Source organism: Diorhabda carinulata, chromosome 5 (assembly GCF_026250575.1).
Source record: "Diorhabda carinulata isolate Delta chromosome 5, icDioCari1.1, whole genome shotgun sequence".
Lineage (NCBI taxonomy): Eukaryota > Metazoa > Arthropoda > Insecta > Coleoptera > Chrysomelidae > Diorhabda > Diorhabda carinulata.
Genome location: NC_079464.1, coordinates 2,949,815 through 2,972,194, shown reverse-complemented (window position 1 = coordinate 2,972,194; position 22,380 = coordinate 2,949,815). Strand labels below are relative to the sequence as shown.

Here is a 22,380-nt window from a genome sequence, read left to right as displayed (position 1 = left end):
ACCAACAACAAAAAACGTATATCACTAGATTTAGTAGGAAAAATTCATTTAGAAATCTGTGAATCATATATTTGGGTACTAAAGAATAGATAGCGTTATTAATGTCAGTAGTACCAACAACAAAAAACTTATTTCACTATATTGAATACGAAGAATTCATTTAGAAATCCGTGATTCATATATTTGGCTACTAACGAATAGATGGCGTTCTTAATATCGATAATACCAACAACAAAAAACGTATATCACTAGATTTAGTAGGAAAAATTCATTTAGAAATCTGTGAATCATATATTTGGGTACTAAAGAATAGATAGCGTTATTAATGTCAGTAGTACCAACAACAAAAAACTTATTTCACTATATTGAATACGAAGAATTCATTTAGAAATCCGTGATTCATATATTTGGCTACTAACGAATAGATGGCGTTCTTAATATCGATAATACCAACAACAAAAAACGTATATCACTAGATTTAGTAGGAAAAATTCATTTAGAAATCTGTGAATCGTATATTTGGCTACTAACGAATAGATGGCGCTATTAATGTCAGTAGAACCATCAATATAAGACGTAAATCACAGTAAAATTAAAATATATTTGCTTTAGTATGTTAATTGTACGTAATTTCTAATCAGCGATGCTAAAACTCAGTTTCTGGTAGTGTTAAACGGCATGAACGGCTTTCAATTTGATTAATTGCATCCGTGTGAAATTACACGACAAAGTCGCAAACTATGATCTAACATGGAATATCGACACGTATTCTAACACATCACTAGTTAATGAGATAGAGTTAGTTATATAACATGTGTACGTTGAATTGTCGGCGTCAAAATTATATAGTTAATGGACGGGAAAATTCTGAAAAAGATTATGTTCAGTATTAAAAATATTATTTCAATAAGAAATATTTCAAAACAGTAAATGTTTTAGCGATCCTATTGACTGCGCCAGTTATAATTCATACGTTTTTAAAAATTTATTGCAAAAACTATCGTTGAATAAAAGATTTCACGAGACTCAATTTCATCCAAATATACAAGGGTTTTTCAATGGTTTAATGTCTTTTTTAGTGAATTGTCGTTTTGGATTTAACTTATTATGTTATGGTTATAAAGAAAAGAATTTTCAAATATTCTTCATCCAACTTGATGTATTCGCTTATTCGCTTACAGGTGAATAATACGACTATAATTCAATTAATATTTACGGAATAATGGTTTTATTAAAACTGACGGTAAAATAACCGCAAACCGTACACAATATGAAAAGATAAGCCGCACTGGAAGGCGCTAATCTCCCTATACGCGTATTTCATTTTCAAGCTAAACTAACTACGAAGTTAAACCGCAAATAATAAAATAACTCGCATAATAAATTTCCTGCCAAAGGATTCAACGTGTACTTTAAGACTTTTCCGAAAGTTTAACTTTCCTTTCAACGCGATCTACAAACTTTTATTATAAATACATCAGATACATCAGATTGAGAGTTTTCATATAATTTCACTTCAAGTACCATATTTAGAATGGCTTAACCCTCCGATTTTTCGGTTCCGATTCAATTAGATTTCGACGTTCAAAACGCGACTGTTTACCTTCAGTCCTTTTACATTTAACTTCCTCGTTTGTTCCTCTGTATTCTCGTTTATTTGGCTGGAAACTTGTTTTCTTGGTGTCTTTATTTTTCCTATTTTGCACCGGGTATCGATTTTCCTGTAAATTCCTTTCTTATCGCTAGTCAAAATGAGTCTGGTTTTACCTGGTTTGTTCTGTCTCCTTCTTAAGCGGTTTTTCTTTCCGCTTCCGGTATATTTTCCATACATAAAGCAGCCATCCATTTGCTTATCTTTGCTTACCATAATTTAATTTTTAAAACTCTTCAATCTCTTTTATAAATATCAGTACGAACGCTGTTTTGTTTAGCAAATGCGTCTCCATCCTTTTCATGATTTTCACCTGGGATTGTCTTACTCTTTCTCTTTTTCCTTTTGCCTCCATTATAGGGTTTCTTCTTCTTTTTGGAGTTCCCACGTTCTTGGGCGTGAAACGTCGATTTGCTAGTGACGAACGTGCTTAAAAATCTGACTAATTTTCAATATCATAGGCAAAAAAATAAATCTTAGATCGTTTATTTGATGAAGAAGTTTATTCATAATCTTAAAAAGATGGTTGGATACGAATACTACCATAGATAAAGTCGATTACATCAACTTTGTTTACGTAATTTAAACAATTCCCTTTCCGAGATGTTTCCTCTAGCAAGGATAGTCAGTTGAGTACTTAGAGTCGTTGTCAAAACGAACTCTTGGTTTTGTTTCGACTGCGTATAGAAAAAATTTGGATGCTGTGCATTATAAGCGTTGGTTTTTGAAGAAACATGTCCAGGTGTCATATAAAACGACTCCCACTTCCATTCCTAGTCTTCTAAACGCTCTATAAATCTTTAAAAAAACTACCTCGACGATATAGTAAATTTAGTCTACCACTCGTATGTTTTACAGATTTTTAGTAATTTACAATCTAACGGCTTTATACTAAATATGAATGTAAACAAAGACTATTTTCTGAATTCCCTCATTCCGATTGATCTCTATGAAGAGAAGTAGAGACAAAAATAAAAAAGTAAAAAGCTCCGGGTTAATTATTGCAATTTGTCTTCTTTTCTCGCTAGTTTGAATAGAAATCGAAAATGTTAATATTTCTGTAGCTCGATATTTCGAAATTGAAGATCGTTCGACATAATTTAAAAGAAAAATATGATAATTTTATTAACAGTGTTTGAAATAGTTCAAATAAACATTCTTTCATTCATTATAATTTTTTTTCATGTAAAAAGCAATCACAAGTTGTGCCCGCCGTGTAGATGATACCTGGTGGACATAGATCTTAAACTTCTGTAGGTTATAGTATTTGAAAAACACGTACTTTAAATACTAATCACTTCTTCAAAGAAAAAAATTCTTACAAATTATCGTTTTAGGTTATAATTCATAGTTGTAGGCGGCCGTGAACTCGTTGAACACATAGACCCGTCTTGCCCTAATTGACGTCACTAATGTCCTTTGAATTGAACCCTTTGATATCCTTAGACAAGTTGTTGGGTTTGTTCAAGTGTTTAAACCGTTCAAAACAGTATTTGTTTTCGCGATCCTACTGACTGCGCCAATTATAATTCATTCGTTCTTGAAAATTTATTGCAAAAAACGAAACTATCATCGTTCGTTGAATAAAATACTTCACGAGATCCAAATACACCCAGGTGTTTAGGGCATTTGTTAATGAGACAGAGTTAGTTATATAAGAAAAAACGTGTGTACGTTAAATCGTCGGCGTCAAAATTATATATTATTTCAATAAGAAATCATTTAAAACATCACATGTTTTCGCGATCCTATTGACTGTGCCAGTTATAATTCATACGTTTTCAAAAATTTATTGTAAAAAACGAAACTATCATCGCTCGTTAAATAAAACACTTCACAGATCCAAATGCATTCAAATGTTTAAACCCCTGGAAACTCACAGATAACGTGGTGTGTGATTTTGTCTTCCCCAATGCACCAACGCACTCAGGATCATCCTTGATGCCCATGGTATGTCTAGTCCGATTTCTCGTCTATTTACCTGGAGCAATTGTTTGGTCGGGGTCTATGGATTGTCTCAAGTCTTGTCTTGCGAAAAGGTTATTGAGAAACTACCAAAAATGGGGGATGAAGTTAAGCCGATAAAGAGACGTGAAATATTGATTAAAAATATTTTAAAAGTTAGAAATTAGACAGAATTAAGTTAAATATTAAGTATAGATGTTTAATTTCGATTTGTAAATAATTTCTACGATTCTAATGTTGTTTTTGGGAAATTAACTTATCATCTAAAATGATTATTGCAACCCCGCCACTGTACACACCCCTACAGGAACCCAACAGTTTTCTCTTAAGTAGAAGGTCGCAGACTGTATGTTTTAGTGGTTTCTAGACGTGCAATCGCCTGGCGACAATAATGTTCCGATATTTCTCAATTTCCTTCGACATTCCGGGAAGTCTGAAATGTTGTAATCACTTTTAAGGGATAAATCTTTTGTCTACACACACACACACACATGTATATATATATAGAAATTCAATTTGGGGGTGAGTTAAATTCCGTTGTCGTCCGGTTGTTTTCCTTATATAAATAATAGAATTTATTTCAGTATTTGGCGTGGGTTATTAATTGAAATAGTCTATTCGTTTTCGGTGAAAATTTTCGAATACCGTCCTGGGTTTTTTCCCTGTTTTCATTACCGCGACTGGAACAACAAATATCCCACTTCTGATTTCCGACATGTAATCAAGAATCTCCTTAATTTACACGTTCAACATGTAAAGCGAAACACGGGAAACTGCTGAAGAAAAATAAGCTTCATTATCGGGTACGAGCTTCACGTGCATATTTTTCAGTTTTGAAGTGGTTTTTGGAGCGTGCTGGAGAGTGCAGAAGGGTGGGTTTTCAGTGAAGAGATGCCTTACATTAATTAAAACAAGAGATTAGATGCATTGCTATCAGTCTCTATGTTGTATTCTTAGTTACCTTTTGATAAGTGAAATCGTTAAGGTAATTCATTATCTTTTTAATATTATAACATTTAATAACAGCGTGTGAAATAAAAATAATTTATTGGTTTTTAAAATCAAAAATACGGTGGGAAGAAGCCATTTTATATGAAAAACAAGCTGAGAAAGCTTTTACGTCATTTTTAATTACTTATCAGATTATTAGTTTACTTAATAGTCCAGTCAATGAGGGTAAAAAGTGTATAAAATACCAATGAAACCATGGAAATTTGTATTAGCTCAGGTGCTTCTACGAAAATTCCAAAAAATAATCAGATTTTTCTTTGACAATATTTAAAATGATCGTACGAAGTTTGTTTTTGTCCATTTCAAACCTCTTTTTATGTTTCTGTGAAGCTTACGGCTATAAAATACCAATGAAACCATGGAAATTTGTATTAGCTCAGGTGATTCTACGAAAATTCCAAAAAATAATCAGATTTTTCTTTGACAATATTTAAAATGATCGTACGAAGTTTGTTTTTAACCGTTCCGAACCTCTTTTCATGTTTCTGTAAAACTTTCGGTTATAAAATACCAATGAAACCATGGAAATTTGTATTAACTCAGGTGATTCTACGAAAATTCCAAAAAATAATCAGATTTTTCTTTGACAATATTTAAAATGATCGTACGAAGTTTGTTTTCAACCGTTCCGAACCTCTTTCATTGTTTCTGTAAAACTTTCGGTTATAAAATACCAATGAAACCATGGAAATTTGTATTAACTCAGGTGATTCTACGAAAATTCCAAAAAATAATCAGATTTTTCTTTGACAATATTTAAAATGATCGTACGAAGTTTGTTTTTAACCGTTCCGAACCTCTTTTCATGTTTCTGTAAAACTTTCGGTTATAAAATACCAATGAAACCATGGAAATTTGTATTAGCTCAGGTGCTTCTACGAAAATTCCAAAAAATAATCAGATTTTTCTTTGACAATATTCAAAATGATCGTACGAAGTTTGTTTTTAACCGTTCCGAACCTCTTTTCATGTTTCTGTAAAACTTTCGGTTATAAAATACCAATGAAACCATGGAAATTTGTATTAACTCAGGTGCTTCTACGAAAATTCCAAAAAATAATCAGATTTTTTTTTGACAATATTTAAAATGATCGTACGAAGTTTGTTTTCAACCGTTCCGAACCTCTTTTCATGTTTCTGTAAAACTTTCGGTTATAAAATACCAATGAAACCATGGAAATTTGTATTAGCTCAGGTGCTTTTACGAAAATTCCAAAAAATAATCAGATTTTTCTTTGACAATATTTAAAATGATCGTACGAAGTTTGGTTTTAACCGTTCCTAACCTCTTTTCATGTTTCTGTAAAACTTTCGGTTATAAAATACCAATGAAACCATGGAAATTTGTATTAGCTCAGGTGCTTTTACGAAAATTCCAAAAAATAATCAGATTTTTCTTTGACAATATTCAAAATGATCGTACGAAGTTTGTTTTTAACCGTTCCGAACCTCTTTTCATGTTTCTGTAAAACTTTCGGTTATAAAATACCAATGAAACCATGGAAATTTGTATTAGCTCAGGTGCTTCTACGAAAATTCCAAAAAATAATCAGATTTTTCTTTGACAATATTCAAAATGATCGTACGAAGTTTGTTTTTAACCGTTCCGAACCTCTTTTCATGTTTCTGTAAAACTTTCGGTTATAAAATACCAATGAAACCATGGAAATTTGTATTAACTCAGGTGCTTCTACGAAAATTCCAAAAAATAATCAGATTTTTTTTTGACAATATTTAAAATGATCGTACGAAGTTTGTTTTCAACCGTTCCGAACCTCTTTTCATGTTTCTGTAAAACTTTCGGTTATAAAATACCAATGAAACCATGGAAATTTCTATTAGCTCAGGTGCTTCTACGAAAATTCCAAAAAATAATCAGATTTTTCTTTGACAATATTTAAAATGATCGTACGAAGTTTGTTTTCAACCGTTCCGAACCTCTTTTCATGTTTCTGTAAAACTTTCGGTTATAAAATACCAATGAAACCATGGAAATTTCTATTAGCTCAGGTGCTTCTACGAAAATTCCAAAAAATAATCAGATTTTTCTTTGACAATATTTAAAATGATCGTACGAAGTTTGTTTTTGTCCATTTCAAACCTCTTTTTATGTTTTTGTGAAGCTTACGGCTATAAAATACCAATGAAACCATGGAAATTTGTATTAGCTCAGGTGCTTCTACGAAAATTCCAAAAAATAATCAGATTTTTCTTTGACAATATTTAAAATGATCGTACGAAGTTTGTTTTTGTCCATTTCAAACCTCTTTTTATGTTTTTGTGAAGCTTACGGCTATAAAATACCAATGAAACCATGGAAATTTGTATTAGCTCAGGTGCTTCTACGAAAATTCCAAAAAATAATCAGATTTTTCTTTGACAATATTCAAAATGATCGTACGAAGTTTGTTTTTAACCGTTCCGAACCTCTTTTCATGTTTCTGTAAAACTTTCGGTTATAAAATACCAATGAAACCATGGAAATTTGTATTAACTCAGGTGCTTCTACGAAAATTCCAAAAAATAATCAGATTTTTTTTTGACAATATTTAAAATGATCGTACGAAGTTTGTTTTCAACCGTTCCGAACCTCTTTTCATGTTTCTGTAAAACTTTCGGTTATAAAATACCAATGAAACCATGGAAATTTCTATTAGCTCAGGTGCTTCTACGAAAATTCCAAAAAATAATCAGATTTTTCTTTGACAATATTTAAAATGATCGTACGAAGTTTGTTTTTGTCCATTTCAAACCTCTTTTTATGTTTTTGTGAAGCTTACGGCTATAAAATACCAATGAAACCATGGAAATTTGTATTAGCTCAGGTGCTTCTACGAAAATTCCAAAAAATAATCAGATTTTTCTTTGACAATATTTAAAATGATCGTACGAAGTTTGTTTTTAACCGTTCCGAACCTCTTTTCATGTTTCTGTAAAACTTTCGGTTATAAAATATCAATGAAACCATGGAAATTTGTATTAACTCAGGTGATTCTACGAAAATTCCAAAAAATAATCAGATTTTTCTTTGACAATATTTAAAATGATCGTACGAAGTTTGTTTTTAACCGTTCCGAACCTCTTTTCATGTTTCTGTAAAACTTTCGGTTATAAAATATCAATGAAACCATGGAAATTTGTATTAACTCAGGTGATTCTACGAAAATTCCAAAAAATAATCAGATTTTTCTTTGACAATATTTAAAATGATCGTACGAAGTTTGTTTTTAACCGTTCCGAACCTCTTTTCATGTTTCTGTAAAACTTTCGGTTATAAAATACCAATGAAACCATGGAAATTTGTATTAGCTCAGGTGCTTCTACGAAAATTCCAAAAAATAATCAGATTTTTCTTTGACAATATTTAAAATGATCGTACGAAGTTTGTTTTCAACCGTTCCGAACCTCTTTTCATGTTTCTGTAAAACTTTCGGTTATAAAATACCAATGAAACCATGGAAATTTGTATTAACTCAGGTGCTTCTACGAAAATTCCAAAAAATAATCAGATTTTTCTTTGACAATATTTAAAATGATCATACGAAGTTTGATTTTGACCATTCCAAATCCCCGTGGCAAGTGCTCAGTTTTCAGGTAAAAAGTCACATTTTTAGAAGGTTTTTCACGAAAATGCATTTAGTCGAAAAAAATCCTCCAAAAAAGCAATGTTGTTTTTAAAGCTCTAAACCATTTTTTTTTCTTTTTTTCTAAAAAGTTTGATGCTAAAAGAATTCGAAAAGAAATACATACAATTTTGTATTCTACAAAATTTTGCGTATCGTTAAAAGTTTTTTTGAAGAATTTTTTGTTAAATTACGAAAATGATTTTCTTAATCAATTTTCACTGTACAAATACTCAAAAGTATCGTGAGTAAAATGAATTATAGGGTGGCTCCAATTTTTTTCAAATGAGATGAAAGAGTGGAATTTTCACTTTTTTTTAACAAAAAAATATCAAATTTCATTCTCTTTAAAACTCGTATTGATGCTAGGAACTTTTTTTGAAAAATGCGTTGGTTTTTGGTTATTGTACGTAGAAACTTTCCATTTCGACTTTTAAATTTTGAAACCGTTTAAAAACGTGTTTTTTACCGCAAATTTCAGAAAAACGTACATTAAACAAAATGTTCTTGGAATTGAAAATGAAAAAGCAACCAGATTTTGATTTTTTCTGTATGGGATAACTGCACATAAAAATGATCATTGACTGGACTATAATTGGTTATTTTTCATTTTTTTAATCCTTTCTTAATGAAAATAATATTTTCCTACATCATATATTCGAGTGTGATGGAAAATACGTTGGGTAATATTTCAAATTTCCTACCAAAATGCAAATTCTGTTTTCAACAGAGATATACGATTATTTCCATTTTATTCAAACGCTTGTTTTCGATAACAAATATTTTTATTAGATTCATTGGTTGAGCTGGAGAAAATTAGAAGCCATTAACTTCTCCATTGTATAAAAAGGAATGTCTATTGCTATTTATCACCCTCGTTTTTGTCATCCATTAATTGATTTCGATGGTTCGATATTAGTGTTCTGTCGTCGTGGACAAATCCATCAAACAAACAAAAACATAGTGCGCTCCCACCACGCCCTTTTTTTCTCATTTTCCTTCTCCACGGAGTTTCTTCCGATGACTTATTTCGCGATATTGAAAGCTCCGATATACTGCATTGAGTTTTCTGTGTCTGGATACTTTTTATCATTCAATACATTTCCGTCAAAAAAAAGAAGAAGAAAACAAATTAATTGAGAGGTTATACTTGAAGAAGCGGATGTTTCGAAATGGAAAAAAGCCTCGACAATAAACTTATGTACCAACCCTCGTAATGATTTTATTTCTTGATAACTTTTTTTCTACTAATGTTTTAGTAAGCAAAATTGATTTTAGGGGTGAAATAACCACTAATCGATGTCTATTGTTCACTTGATTAGAGGGTCCTTTATCGTAGGTCCGAAGTTCTAAGATACACAAGGTTAATCATGCTTTCAATTCAGTATATTGACGAATTTGATGAAGGATCTAGATTGAATCGGTTCACCTTCAATATTAATATCTTGATAATGTTAGAAATATTTTGAAACTAACCGATATCTATTTTTTTTGTTGTCATACCCTACGTGTTTAGATCCAATGAGTTGAACCCTCCTTAAAATACCAATAAAACTATGAAAATTTGTATTAACTCAGGTGCTTTTACGAGAATTCGAAAAAATAATCAGATTTTTCTATGATAATATTCAAAATAACCGTAAGTAGTTTGTTTTTGAACATCCCAAACCTCTTTTTATGTTTCTGTATAACTCAGGTTTATAAAATACCAATGAAACCATGAAACTTTTTATTAGCTCAGGTGATTTTACCAAAATTCCAAAAAATAATTAGATTTTTCTATGATAATATTCAAAATAACCGTAAGTAGTTTGTTTTTGACCATTCCAAACCTCTTTCTATGTTTCTGTAAAACTCAGGGTTATAAAATACCAATGAAACCATGAATTTTTTTATTAGCTCAGGTGCTTTTACGAGAATTCGAAAAAATAATCAGATTATTTTATGATAATACTCAAAATAACCGGACGTAGTTTGTTTTTGATCATTCCAAACCTCTTTTTATGTTTCTGTAAAACTCATGGTTATAAAATACCAATGAAACCATGAAACTTTGTATTAGCTCAGGTGATTTTACCAAAATTCCATAAAATCACCAGATTATTTTATGATAATATTCAAAATAACCGAACGTAGTTTGTTTTTGAACATTCCAAACCTCTTTTTATGTTTCTGTATAACTCAGGGTTATAAAATACCAATGAAACCATGAAAATTCATATTAACTCAGGTGCTTTTACGAGAATTCGAAAAAATAATCAGATTTTTCTGTGATAATATTCTAAATAACCGGACGTAGTTTGTTTTTGAACATTCCAAACCTCATTTTATGTTTCTGTAAAACTCATGGTTATAAAATACCAATGAAACCATGAAACTTTGTATTAGCTCAGGTGATTTTACCAAAATTCCATAAAATAATCAGATTTTTCTGTGATAATATTCAAAATAAGCGTACGTAGTTTGTTTTTGAACATTCCAAACCTCTTTTTATGTTTCTGTTTAACTCAGGGTTATAAAATACCAATGAAACCATGAAACTTTGTATTAGCTCAGGTGCTTTCACGAGAATTCGAAAAAATAATCAGATTTTTTTGTGATAATATTCAAAATAACCGTACGAAGTTTTTAATTTGTTAAAATACGTTTTAATATTACCTCGCACTTGTAAATAAGAATGGCTGTCGGCCATACCCCGGGAACCGTTTATAGAACAAAAATTTATGACAAAAGGGACCTGGAAATTATTTACAGAGTTGTAAGTCCACCGCCAGAGGGCGTAATTAAATGCCAAAAATTATAAATGGATAATTTACAAATTTTGCCTAATTAAGATGCATTTAAACAATGATTATTGTATTATTCAAGAAATTCAGCTTATATTTGATTTTACAAGTTTTGGTCTATCTCTGCAAATAAGAGGTGGGGGGAAGCGGGAACTTTATTATGAAAAAACGCCTGTAAGTCTAGTTCTACTTAACCTATCTATGCAAACTTAGTCTTTTTGAAGAGAGCCCCTTATTACAAATGTAAGAGTTATAATTTCGAAACAACCTAATGAGTAATGTATACGCTAGAGGCCTCCATTTATTTTTTTAAATCTAGCTATCCTTGAGAAATGTTGAATAGGAACATGCAGTTTTAATTAGGGAATATAAAAGTAGACCAAATTAGCAACAGAATAGCGAAAACCGTATATCGATATCTTTTTCGTATTACGAGATATCCTAAGAAATGTGTAAATTTTAAGCATTTTCCTTTAAACCTGTTCAATCTACTCTTTAAAAAATAAACGCTTGTATCAAAAATGATGGGCGACAATTTGAACGTTTAGGTCGACACTAGCGAGGTAACTTAAGTTACATTTACATTTTAACTTCCATAACCCAGTTTCCCGGTCACGGCATAAGTAGATAATATGGACATAATAATTGGAACTATTATTAATTGAACAAGGAAAGACAATTTTGAGGAGTCAAAAAATTTTAAAATCCGTTCAGTCAAACCCGGAGTAATTTATGTTTAAAGGAAAATGCTTAAAATTTACACATTTCTTAGGATATCTCATAATACGAAAAAGATATCGACATACGGTTTTCGGTATTCTGTTGCTAATTTGGTCTACTTTTATATTCCCTAATTAAAACTGCATGTTCCTATTCAACATTTCTCAAGCTAGATAGCTAGATTTAAAAAAAATAAATAGAGGCCTCTAGCGTATACATTACTTATTAAGTTGTTTCGAAATTATAACTCTTACATTTGTAATAAGGAGCTCTCTTCAAAAAGACTAAGTTTGCATAGGTAGGTTAAGTAGAACTGGACTTACAGGCGTTTTTTCATAATAAAGTTCCCGTTTCCCCCCACCTCTTATTTGAAGAGATAGACAAAAACTTGTAAAATCAAATATACGCTGAATTTTTTGAAGAATACGATAATCATTGTTTAAATGCATCTTAATCAGGCAAAATTTGTAAATTATTCATTTTATAATTTTTGGTATTTAATTACACCCTCTGGCGGTGGACCTACAACTCTGTAAATAATTTCCAGGTTATTCTCGAGATCACTTTTGATATAATTTTTTTCCCCGAAGCTGTACTATAAATGGTTCCCGAGATATGGCCGAGAGCCATTCTTATCGGGACACCCGGTACATTTCATACAGTTAAATCAAAATTATTATATCGAAACGAAAAAAAAAATGTATTTGCGTTTTTGCGTTACGTCTGTCCTGACGCAATTCGTAAATGTCATCAGGGAGAATTGAAAAGCATTGAATTACCCTCCTCGACTACCATCTCTCTCGTTAGGCAATAAATCATGAAATAACACGAATATTTCCCATGCAATGTTTCATTTTGTAATATAGATTGATTTATCGAAGAGAATATTTTAATCCTATTTGATGAAAACAGCATAGAATCTCTATATTATCATTTCCACTCTTGATACGTCATTTAGTACTTCTCCTAATTGATGGATGATGACGAAAATTATTCAATACGGTCCTCATAATGCTAAAAAATGTCATTTATTCACGTGCGAGAATATATCATAATTTACAATTTTAAAATAAAAAAAAAACATCGAAAAAGGAAATAAACAAACAGTATACTTGAAATAACTCGACTGAATTGTTGCAGGACTTGAAAAATTAGACAAAAAACAAAAATTCAATACAAAATCTACAGGAAGTTGCATCTCTCAAAAATCCACTTCTCGTTTTGTTTTTACTTCTAGATCCCAAAATTTTGGTTAAAATTGTTCAAGACAGTGCCAACGATGTTTAATAAGTTCGATACATTTTTTATAATAAGAATTGGTAATTTCCTCAAAGTAGCCATTAAATGCAAACATCAACTCTTCGTTATTGGAAAATGAGAAGTCTGGGAACAAAAAATAACTAGCTCCAAAAAAGATAAAGGCAATATTTAGCCCCCTAGGATTATCTCTTTTCAATTCATTGTTTCGATTGTTGTTTCATTTCAAGTTCGAAATTACATCATTACCACGCTATTCGGGATCCATTTTGAACAAACGCTGCATACATTTCGCGCACAGCTTTCTAAAAATCAAATTTTGAATTAATATGCGTTGTATCGCTCTTTTTGTAATGCCTTCTATGTCTAATAGCTCGCGAACTTTCAATCGACGATCATCCACTACCAATTTGTAGATTTTCTTCGACATTTCTGGAATCGTTCACTTAATTTGATCAAATACTATGTTGTTGTTCTTCGCAGATCGTACGGTCTCGTCGAAACTTTACTATTTACTGAAAACTTTCACTATTGATAGTTGCCAAGCAAAGTAGCGACTTTAAATTTGGAGAAACTACCGCCATCTCTAGATCATTCGAGGTATTTCTGGGACTATTGTCGTATTTTTGATTGTAACATAGCTCACAGTGTGTATTGTTCGAAAAAAAAAAAAGATTCATTTAAGTGCAATTATTTTCGCAATGATGGGAAAGTGGATAACCGTGTTTTCCCGTTTTCATCGAGGAATTTCTTGAATAATGGAAATTTCCGCAGAGTTAATTGGATAGGTAAGATGCGGCTAAAAGGATATCAAGCGATTTGTTTTTTTATCTTACCGTAATTGTGTTGACAGGATAAATTAATTGCTTAGAAAAGTTCAATAAATACTTTTTTTTATTATTTTAATTACACGAAAATGAAATTTTCGTAGTAACTAACATTGTTTATTTCAATATTCTCAATCACAACGTTAAAATTCGTAGAAATATTTATAAAAAAAAGTTATACTGTTATATAAAAAGTTTTTTCTCATAACGACATTGATAAACTATTTAAAACCACCCCGTATCATTGTGATCATTGTTTTCACAACAAATAAATGTCCACCCTGTATACTAATATGTTTTATTCGATAATCTAACAAATTTTTTCAAAAATGTAAATCATGTTTTCCAATATTGACAAACTATTTATATTCTATCGCAAGCAGTGCAGTCGTTCCTAAATAATTTCTAACATATTTATTCAGCAGACACGTCCGCCAAATTTTCGATAAATATATAAAACTTGACCGTTCGAATCGATCACCTAAAATTCTCTCGGTTCGCATCAACAGAAATTTTTCGTAAGACGTGATCAGAAATTCACTTCCAAATTTTCATTTTAATTCATAATAGGTCAATGGAATTCAATAATCATAAATATTAATATAATAGTATGTAAAATTAATCATTAATTCAACTAAAATAGTGATATAGGATAAATAAAATCACCAGTGACATCTATTAACAACTTATATCTTTATTATAGAAAACTGTATTAAAATATCTTAGCGTAACCTTGACAACCAGTCATATGATTCATTATAAATAAGTAACTGATTCGATCTTTACTTCCATACGTATTTTACAAGTTTTATTTTTTTATTTATAGTATTTTAATTCATAGAATATTAAGTTGTTTAATAAACAAAAATCGATTTAAGTTCGTTTGGTTATTATTATTATATTATTAGGACTAAAAATGGCGATTATTAATTCAAGTGACGTTTTAGATAGAATTCGCAATCAACTGATAGGTGAGCAAGTTGAATATGTGAGTAATAATAATCGAGGCCATCTCAAAATAATATCAGGTTAGTTGTTGCAACAACATAAATGAATAATAATTAATATATATTATTTATAAATTCTTTGATTAATTCTTATATAATAATTTATTCTTTCGTAAAATTGTTTAATTGACTGCGATTTTTATTCCATTATGTTTTCATTCGATCTCGGAGAATTTATTTCAATTCAATGATTTCCAAATCCTTCCCGGAATTGGGTATTTGCATTTAAAATAATTTCATCTTCGGTTATCTATCAGATCAAATACCATTTCGAAAACAATATCTGTGAAAAAATTCAAATCAGGATATGAATTATTGAAAATTATTTGAATTTAACTAGATCATTCCATTATAGAAAGTTCTAGAAAAACAAAAAAGCTGACAACAGTGTATTCTTAGAATAATGTTTTATTTCTTTGTAAATGCACGTTAATGATTAAAAATAAAATTGAATTAATGTCTAAAATAATCTACTTTAACTTTCTTTAACGTCAAAAATATTACGGGAGATAATTTTAATAATTAGGCGCTTCACAAATTGTCGTAATTTGTTTTTGAATGCCCGAACTTCTCTTGCCATTTTGTGTTCATTTTGTCTGAAATGAGTTTTTGTTCCATTGTGATTATTTCTGATGGTTGTTACTTCCGGTTAAACTTCGGTTAATTAAAAATGGCGACGTGCTATAACACTCAATAAAAGTCGGTCGGTTTAAATGACGGTTTTAGATAAATGTAACAGAAAGCAGTTTAACTTTTGGAAAGATTTATTCACTGGTATATAACAGGTGTCCCAAATATAATACAACATAAATTTTCCGCCATTTATGCAATGTTTGCAACTTAAAAAAATTCTGATTGATAAAATTCGAAATAATAATTAAAAAAAAAAAAACGAAGCCAACTGTATAAATTTGAAATTGTAACATCGACATTTTAAAATATCGGCGTCCATAAATTTATATATATATATATATATATATATACAAAAATTAGCATATAGATTTAGTTCTATGGCATGCAAATTCCGGAATCCTGAATCACTGTTTATTTCCGTAATTGTGGACTATACAGTTGAAATTTCAATATCTAGTTGCTGATATTCACTACAATTTTTACTAATTATGAATTTTTTTTATTCTAAAATAATAAAATATGAAAAAAAACTTCAACTATTTAATCGTGTTAAATTATTAAAAATATTTATTAAATCTAAATTATATTTAGAAAGTGTAGGCTTTACAAAAAAACATTATTTCTTAGTTGAATTATGTAAAAACAATCAATATGTTAAATTAATATGGCCAAACTTTATGTGACTCACTCTGTATATTACAAATTTTGTAAACAATATTTTATTAACTTCCCGTGAATATTATGGTTTATAATTTCACATACGTACTAATTCCCTAATAATTAACCATTCAATTGATACTAAATAATAATAATATAATTATGTAGACTTGTCAATTAATTCAATTCGTTCGTTCAGTTTTCCGTTAGTCCTGTTACCAAGCATACAGAACAGCCGGGACTGCGTAACCTCACTTTTTAGTGCTGTGTAACGAATTAGCACGAGGATCGTCACAGAAGCATCTTACACAATAAAGAAAACACAAAAATAGCCTAATATCTCCTCTTTTTTGACCATCGAGCTTTTTTTTTCAAATCTGAGAACAGAATATAATCCGAAACCATTGATAGAAAATACGGGAAAAGGAAACAAGTAACTAATAGTGGGTTGGAAAGACAGGAAATAGAAAATAAAAAAAAGGTAAAATATGATTATAGTTTTTATGTTTTATATTGCGTAAATTTATACAAATCGACGACGAAAACAACAAATAACTCAATATTTGTTTCGAATTCATCGCTAATTGTTAATAAGAATGGAAAAAATTAATAAAATATCATCTGACGTCATACGTTCGAAAAATAATTAAATAATGACCGTCGTTATATATCAGCAACTATCAACAACATCATTTTATAGATTTACATTAAAATAATACCAATTAACCACAATTATTCTAAGAAAATTTTCATTGCAATTTGAGATTATACTACACAATTTGTAACTCACAGTTTTCAGTTTTTATTTATGTTTTGCAACATATTTATAAATAGTGACCGTCGTACTAACAACGATGACGTGTTTCAACTACCAAGACCAGCGTTGCCAGTTCTCGAGATATTAAAATCTGTACTACATTAATAAATCCTTGGAGATATCAGCCTATTACGGATCTACTCCTTAATTTATCTAATTGCGTTTCGTACCGTGGCTTGATCAATTAGTCTAACCTCCTGGACACTAAACCAGATATAGAGATGGATATATATTCATGCGTGTACCTATTTTGATAACAGTTATTGCTTATCGTTGAATATTGTCTATTAGCATAATTAAGGTGGTGTCAGATTAACAGAACGAAGGCGTCAAACGGACTATATCGCAGAGGGGTCGAGGTGAACCTCAATAGTAATTTGTGAGATTAATGTCGATGTAATCAGAGTACATTGATTTAATTGTTCGAGATAGACGTAATGTATTTCGATGGTCGTGGTATTTAGGACGTCTAATATATCGAAACACACAGATTATTTATCAGAAAAATTGAAAAAAAAGGTTAAGCGAGTGTAGATTTTCGTCTTTAACGCCCTTTATAACTTTTCCACATCACTTTTTTATCATTTTAATCTAGAATAAGAATGAGAGATGATGACTTATGAAGTTTTGATGGGTGAATATGCGATGTGAAGTTTACGTAGCGTGAAGAATTTAAAATTGATAAGCTTAAAAGTTTGGTATTAAATAAAAAAAAAATGTAAACGAAATATTTCTATTAAAAAAAATCATGCGCTATAATTTATTTAAGTAACGATTAATTTAACTTGAAAAACCTTGTATAATATAAGGGTTTCATATGCTTTATATTTAACGTTCCGTGATACGGTTAGGTAGCCACGTCTTACTTTGTTTAACAAACCATACGAAAAATAACGATCCGTCTGATAATTACGTTTCCCTTGGCTCGTCGTATTGGATTTATTATATTATATATACCGAGTTTCAGTATCAGTCTTTATTGTTGTTATTCACTCTTTCATGTTCTACGAAAGATAAAATACAAAGAAAACTTTTTTTAATCTATCAATTATAATAAAATTCGTATATGATAGGAAATTTGCAAGTTTTGAGATATGGCAACACTGATATGATTATGTCAATTCTGACTTTGTCATATAAGAAGGTGACTCGGGACGAATCATAGATCTATGTACATATATGAATTTTGAAACTAAATAACAATCTTGAGGTCCGTATTAAGAAAATTTTCTACTTATACAGATAAAGAAATACATTGTTTATACTAGAAAAAAAGTATTAAATGTTTATTAGATATACTTCGACAGGAATCTAACCTAACCCTTTGTCGAAATAAAGGATATGCCTTAAGCTAGAACGTCGTCTTCATCATAATCAAACAATGGCCGCCTGTGTCTCGCGGCAAACACGTTTGACAAACAAATTAGGTTTTCGTTTATTCTTCTTTTATTGACTAGAATATAACAAAACGTGTTATTGTCTACAGCCATTCGCTATTGAAGTTTACATATTGTTCATCAAAGGATAATATAATTGTCGATAGTTCTAGTAGACGAGGCAATAATTGACCTTGAAAAGTTTCTCGAAACGCGCGTTCGTTTGTGTGTTACGTTTACGTAACATTCTAATATTTGTATAAAATCAACAGATTATCATATTTTATTCTTTTGATAAATTTTAAATGCCTCAACTTTATCCGTAGAGGACTTCGGGTAAGCAAAAGGGTTTCAATAGAAAGGGATCCGGGATAGACCTCGATTCGTTTTCGCTAGGGACTAGACCTAAGACGATACTCCCTTCAGACTATAAAGACGGTTTTGATAATTTGATTTGTTATGGATAAGGAGTTTAAAGAGAACAGTAAATATCAGGATCGGCTCTAAAAAATTGTAACTAATCCAAAAATTTTCGTCCTCGTATATATTTCTCACAAATATTAAATCGAAGGCTGGAAATAGGCGTTTGCTTAATTGGTAATGGCTAAATTACCGACCGACCGAATTATGCGTCGCGTTTAATTGTGATTTAAATGTTTATAGGATTGGGCGGATGTCGAAAAGTTTTCAAGTCGTGAAATAACATTTTAATACCTTGAATTCTATTATTTATGTACGTCATCCGGAAAATATATCAACTACAGTTATCCAGACATAAAACACAGAATACGATGTGAAGGAACATAAAATATGATTGTAAACTTGAAATTTGACGCTGGATATACCTACAAGGAGAGAGCATTTTATGTGTAGATATTCCATTAAATATTTATTACTTTAAATTAAATACTTTAAATTGCACAAAATGAACGTTGCGACGTAACTTAAATATCGATATTTGTTTTTGTATACTTCTGGTATCTGTTTATAAATTATCTTAATCACGCGATTCAAACGTGACTGTGCACAGGGCGACAACAATAAACATCGGAATTCATCAAATTCAAAAACAATGAACGTGAAAAATCACGATATCCAAAGTAACCAACCGTGTAGCTATTGTCGAATTGTTTCACTATCAAAATTTCCAGCGTATATACACACTCACCTGCATTTTGGATTTTGCATTGAATACAGTAGAATTGAGTTTCATCGCATGCGGATTTTGTATTCGTGATTATACAACACGATGTTTTATTAATTGTCAGAATTTGAAACACGACCTGATTTTAGATACAACCACAAGCAACAGGATTTCGGTAGGTAGCGGTTAACACAACACTGTTTAGGTGTGTGTTTTATGCACGTCGAATCCAATTCAATATGATGCCGATACCAATTTTATTACAGATTTAGGGAAATTTGACGATTTCTTAATACAGATCTACAGACATTTTTAGATATCACCAAAAGTAGTTGACTAATGAATGTTGTATGTAAAAATATCGCAAGCAGTGTTGCCAAATGTAATTTTGTGTCTATTATATCGCGAAATTTCGTTGGAAAAAAAATTGTAGTCTCCAAACTTGGACAAAAATTACGATAAGGAAGATATTGACTTGCGGTGTTGCCAAGTGTAGTGGAAAAACTTGTTATATGAGAAATATGTAGATTGCAACGTTGTCAAAAGTATTTTTTACTATTTTTTCACAGATCTAGGGAAATTTGCTGATTTGATGATTACATATATACAAAAATTTTAATACTACCAGTATTAGTTGTCTAACGTACGATATAAAAATATCACAAGCAGTGTTGCCAAATGTAATTTTATGTCTAGTATTTCGAGAAATTTCGTTAATAGCAAACAAAAAAAAAATTTGTAGTCTCCAAACTTGGACAAGAATTGCGATACGAGAGATATTGAATTGCGGTGTTGTCAACTGTAGTGGAAAAACTTTGTTATATGAAAAATATGAAGATTGCAACGTTGTCAAAAGTATTTTTTACAATATTGTAGAAGATTGGACGCATGTTTATATTAAAAATATAAGAATTGCGGCGTTGCCCAAATCGATACTGGATCAATTTTAGTTCTCGATATAATGCAAACAATGCAATTGCAGTGTTGCTGTACTTACTACATTTGCTATACGCTATTATAGATAAATTGCGACGTTGCCAAGCGTTCAATATTTTCTAAAATTTCCAAAAATTCGACAGATAATTTCTTTTATAGAAATATACGGAGATGGACACGTTGCTAAAGATATTTTTTAACATCTGAGAAATTTTTCTAGTCGTTTGAATATTTCTATACAAAAATATACGAAAAAATATTGGAAAAAGATCATATAAACATCAAAACGTTGCTAAAAACCTTTTTTCGCAAATTCAATACAATTATATGACAAAAAATGGAAACGTATTAGAATTGTGTTGTTGCCAAATATAATTTTTTCCTAGATTTTGGTAAATTACCACTAATTACTTTTTATACTTCTATACATTTCAAATATAAACAAAAATCATACCTGATTGTTGGAATTTCATTATTTACCATTGTACGATCCAAAATCATATAATCAACATATTTTCATTTTCAATATTCGAAAAAATACGAACATTCCATTGATAAACCCAAACTAAATCGAATTCTATGATGCGTGCTTATATTGGTTAATTAGCATAACATATTTAATTATTACGAATTAATTAGTTTATATATTTATGTTGAAATATCTATTGTACTATATTTTTTTAATCCAGACACAAAATGACAATTTATAATTACAGCTTCGTGTATAACGCTACGATGTTTTCGATAAAAGTTAATTATATTTATTGCTATAACTATTCATTATTATGAAAGTCTATCAATTTTATAAAATATTCAATATTATTTATTACTGACAACATTCATTCCCCTCTAATATTCCATCATAAAAAAAATATTTACGTTGAAATTAGAGTTATTCGAATTAGGCAACCAGCAATGCGAAGTAGTTATAATGTACGATGCATTCATTACCCTAAGTATGTTCTTGTAATAACATTTATTTTATCAGTTGATATTGACGTTACGTCGTAGTAAACATACATATTATATTCAAAATTATCTTTATTTGGATAATTTATTATATTATTAAATATAATATGCATAAAAAAACAATCAAACTTGAACGTATCATTATAAATAGGCAACCAGTATCACTACGTAGATGCAATGATAGTTGCATAAATTAACTCAGAGTAGTCTAAAAAAATATATTTGATTAGTTTATCAGTTTATATTAATTGATATAGATATTTATTTGAGTCGTAATATAAAGATTATTATCTTCATATATTAATTAATAATACATTAGCATTTAATACATTAATATTATAAACTTATAAAATAATACGAAATATCCACATTATCTAAAATATTATTAATGAAAAATCTGTTTTCGCACAAAATCGATACAAATATACTAACAAATATTATTTGCAGGTGTTTATAATGACAATAGGTTCGTTTTTGTTCCGAAATTGGATATATAAAAGCAAATTTTATGTTTTCAATACCATATTGATTACGTATAATTGGTATCTAAAAATTCGTTCCATATTTGCAATTTTATATAAATATTTACGATGAAACAAATGTTGAAACGAAACTAATATTTGATTTCATTGAATTTCAATACACTCTCACGAGCTTTAATTAGTTGAATGAAGTTCGGAATCGAAATAAATGTAATTCTATTTTATATATAAACATAATATTTCGTATTATCAGCGTTTTCTTTTGTTTTTCAGATTGGATCTCTGAAAGGTTTCTACTTGTTCGAACACGAGCACGTCCGCAAGAGGTCCCTGCAGGCGGCCGATCATCATCACCGCAACTTGAACGACGAGCCCCAGGTCAGTTGAATACAAAATAATCTTTTTTGTTTCCCTAACCTGCTTATAAAGTTAGTAACGGAGAGAATATTAAGTATCTTATTTTTTAAAACATCCAATAAGGGCATTTAATGTCGTTATATAAATTTAAACGTTCATCGA

The 22,380-nt window shown here is 30.0% G+C and overlaps 1 protein-coding gene across 4 annotated transcripts in view; it reads left to right on the top strand.

The window, feature by feature from the left end:
- The window catches only part of LOC130894225 (furin-like protease 2), a 217,984-nt gene that overhangs the window by 88,704 nt on the left and 106,900 nt on the right, over positions 1 to 22,380 (top strand). For all 4 annotated transcript variants that reach the window (XM_057800875.1, XM_057800873.1, XM_057800876.1 and 1 more), the window contains one exon: positions 22,135 to 22,239. In XM_057800875.1, coding sequence (XP_057656858.1) covers positions 22,135 to 22,239 — 105 coding nt within the window. The remainder of the gene's footprint in view (positions 1 to 22,134; positions 22,240 to 22,380) is intronic.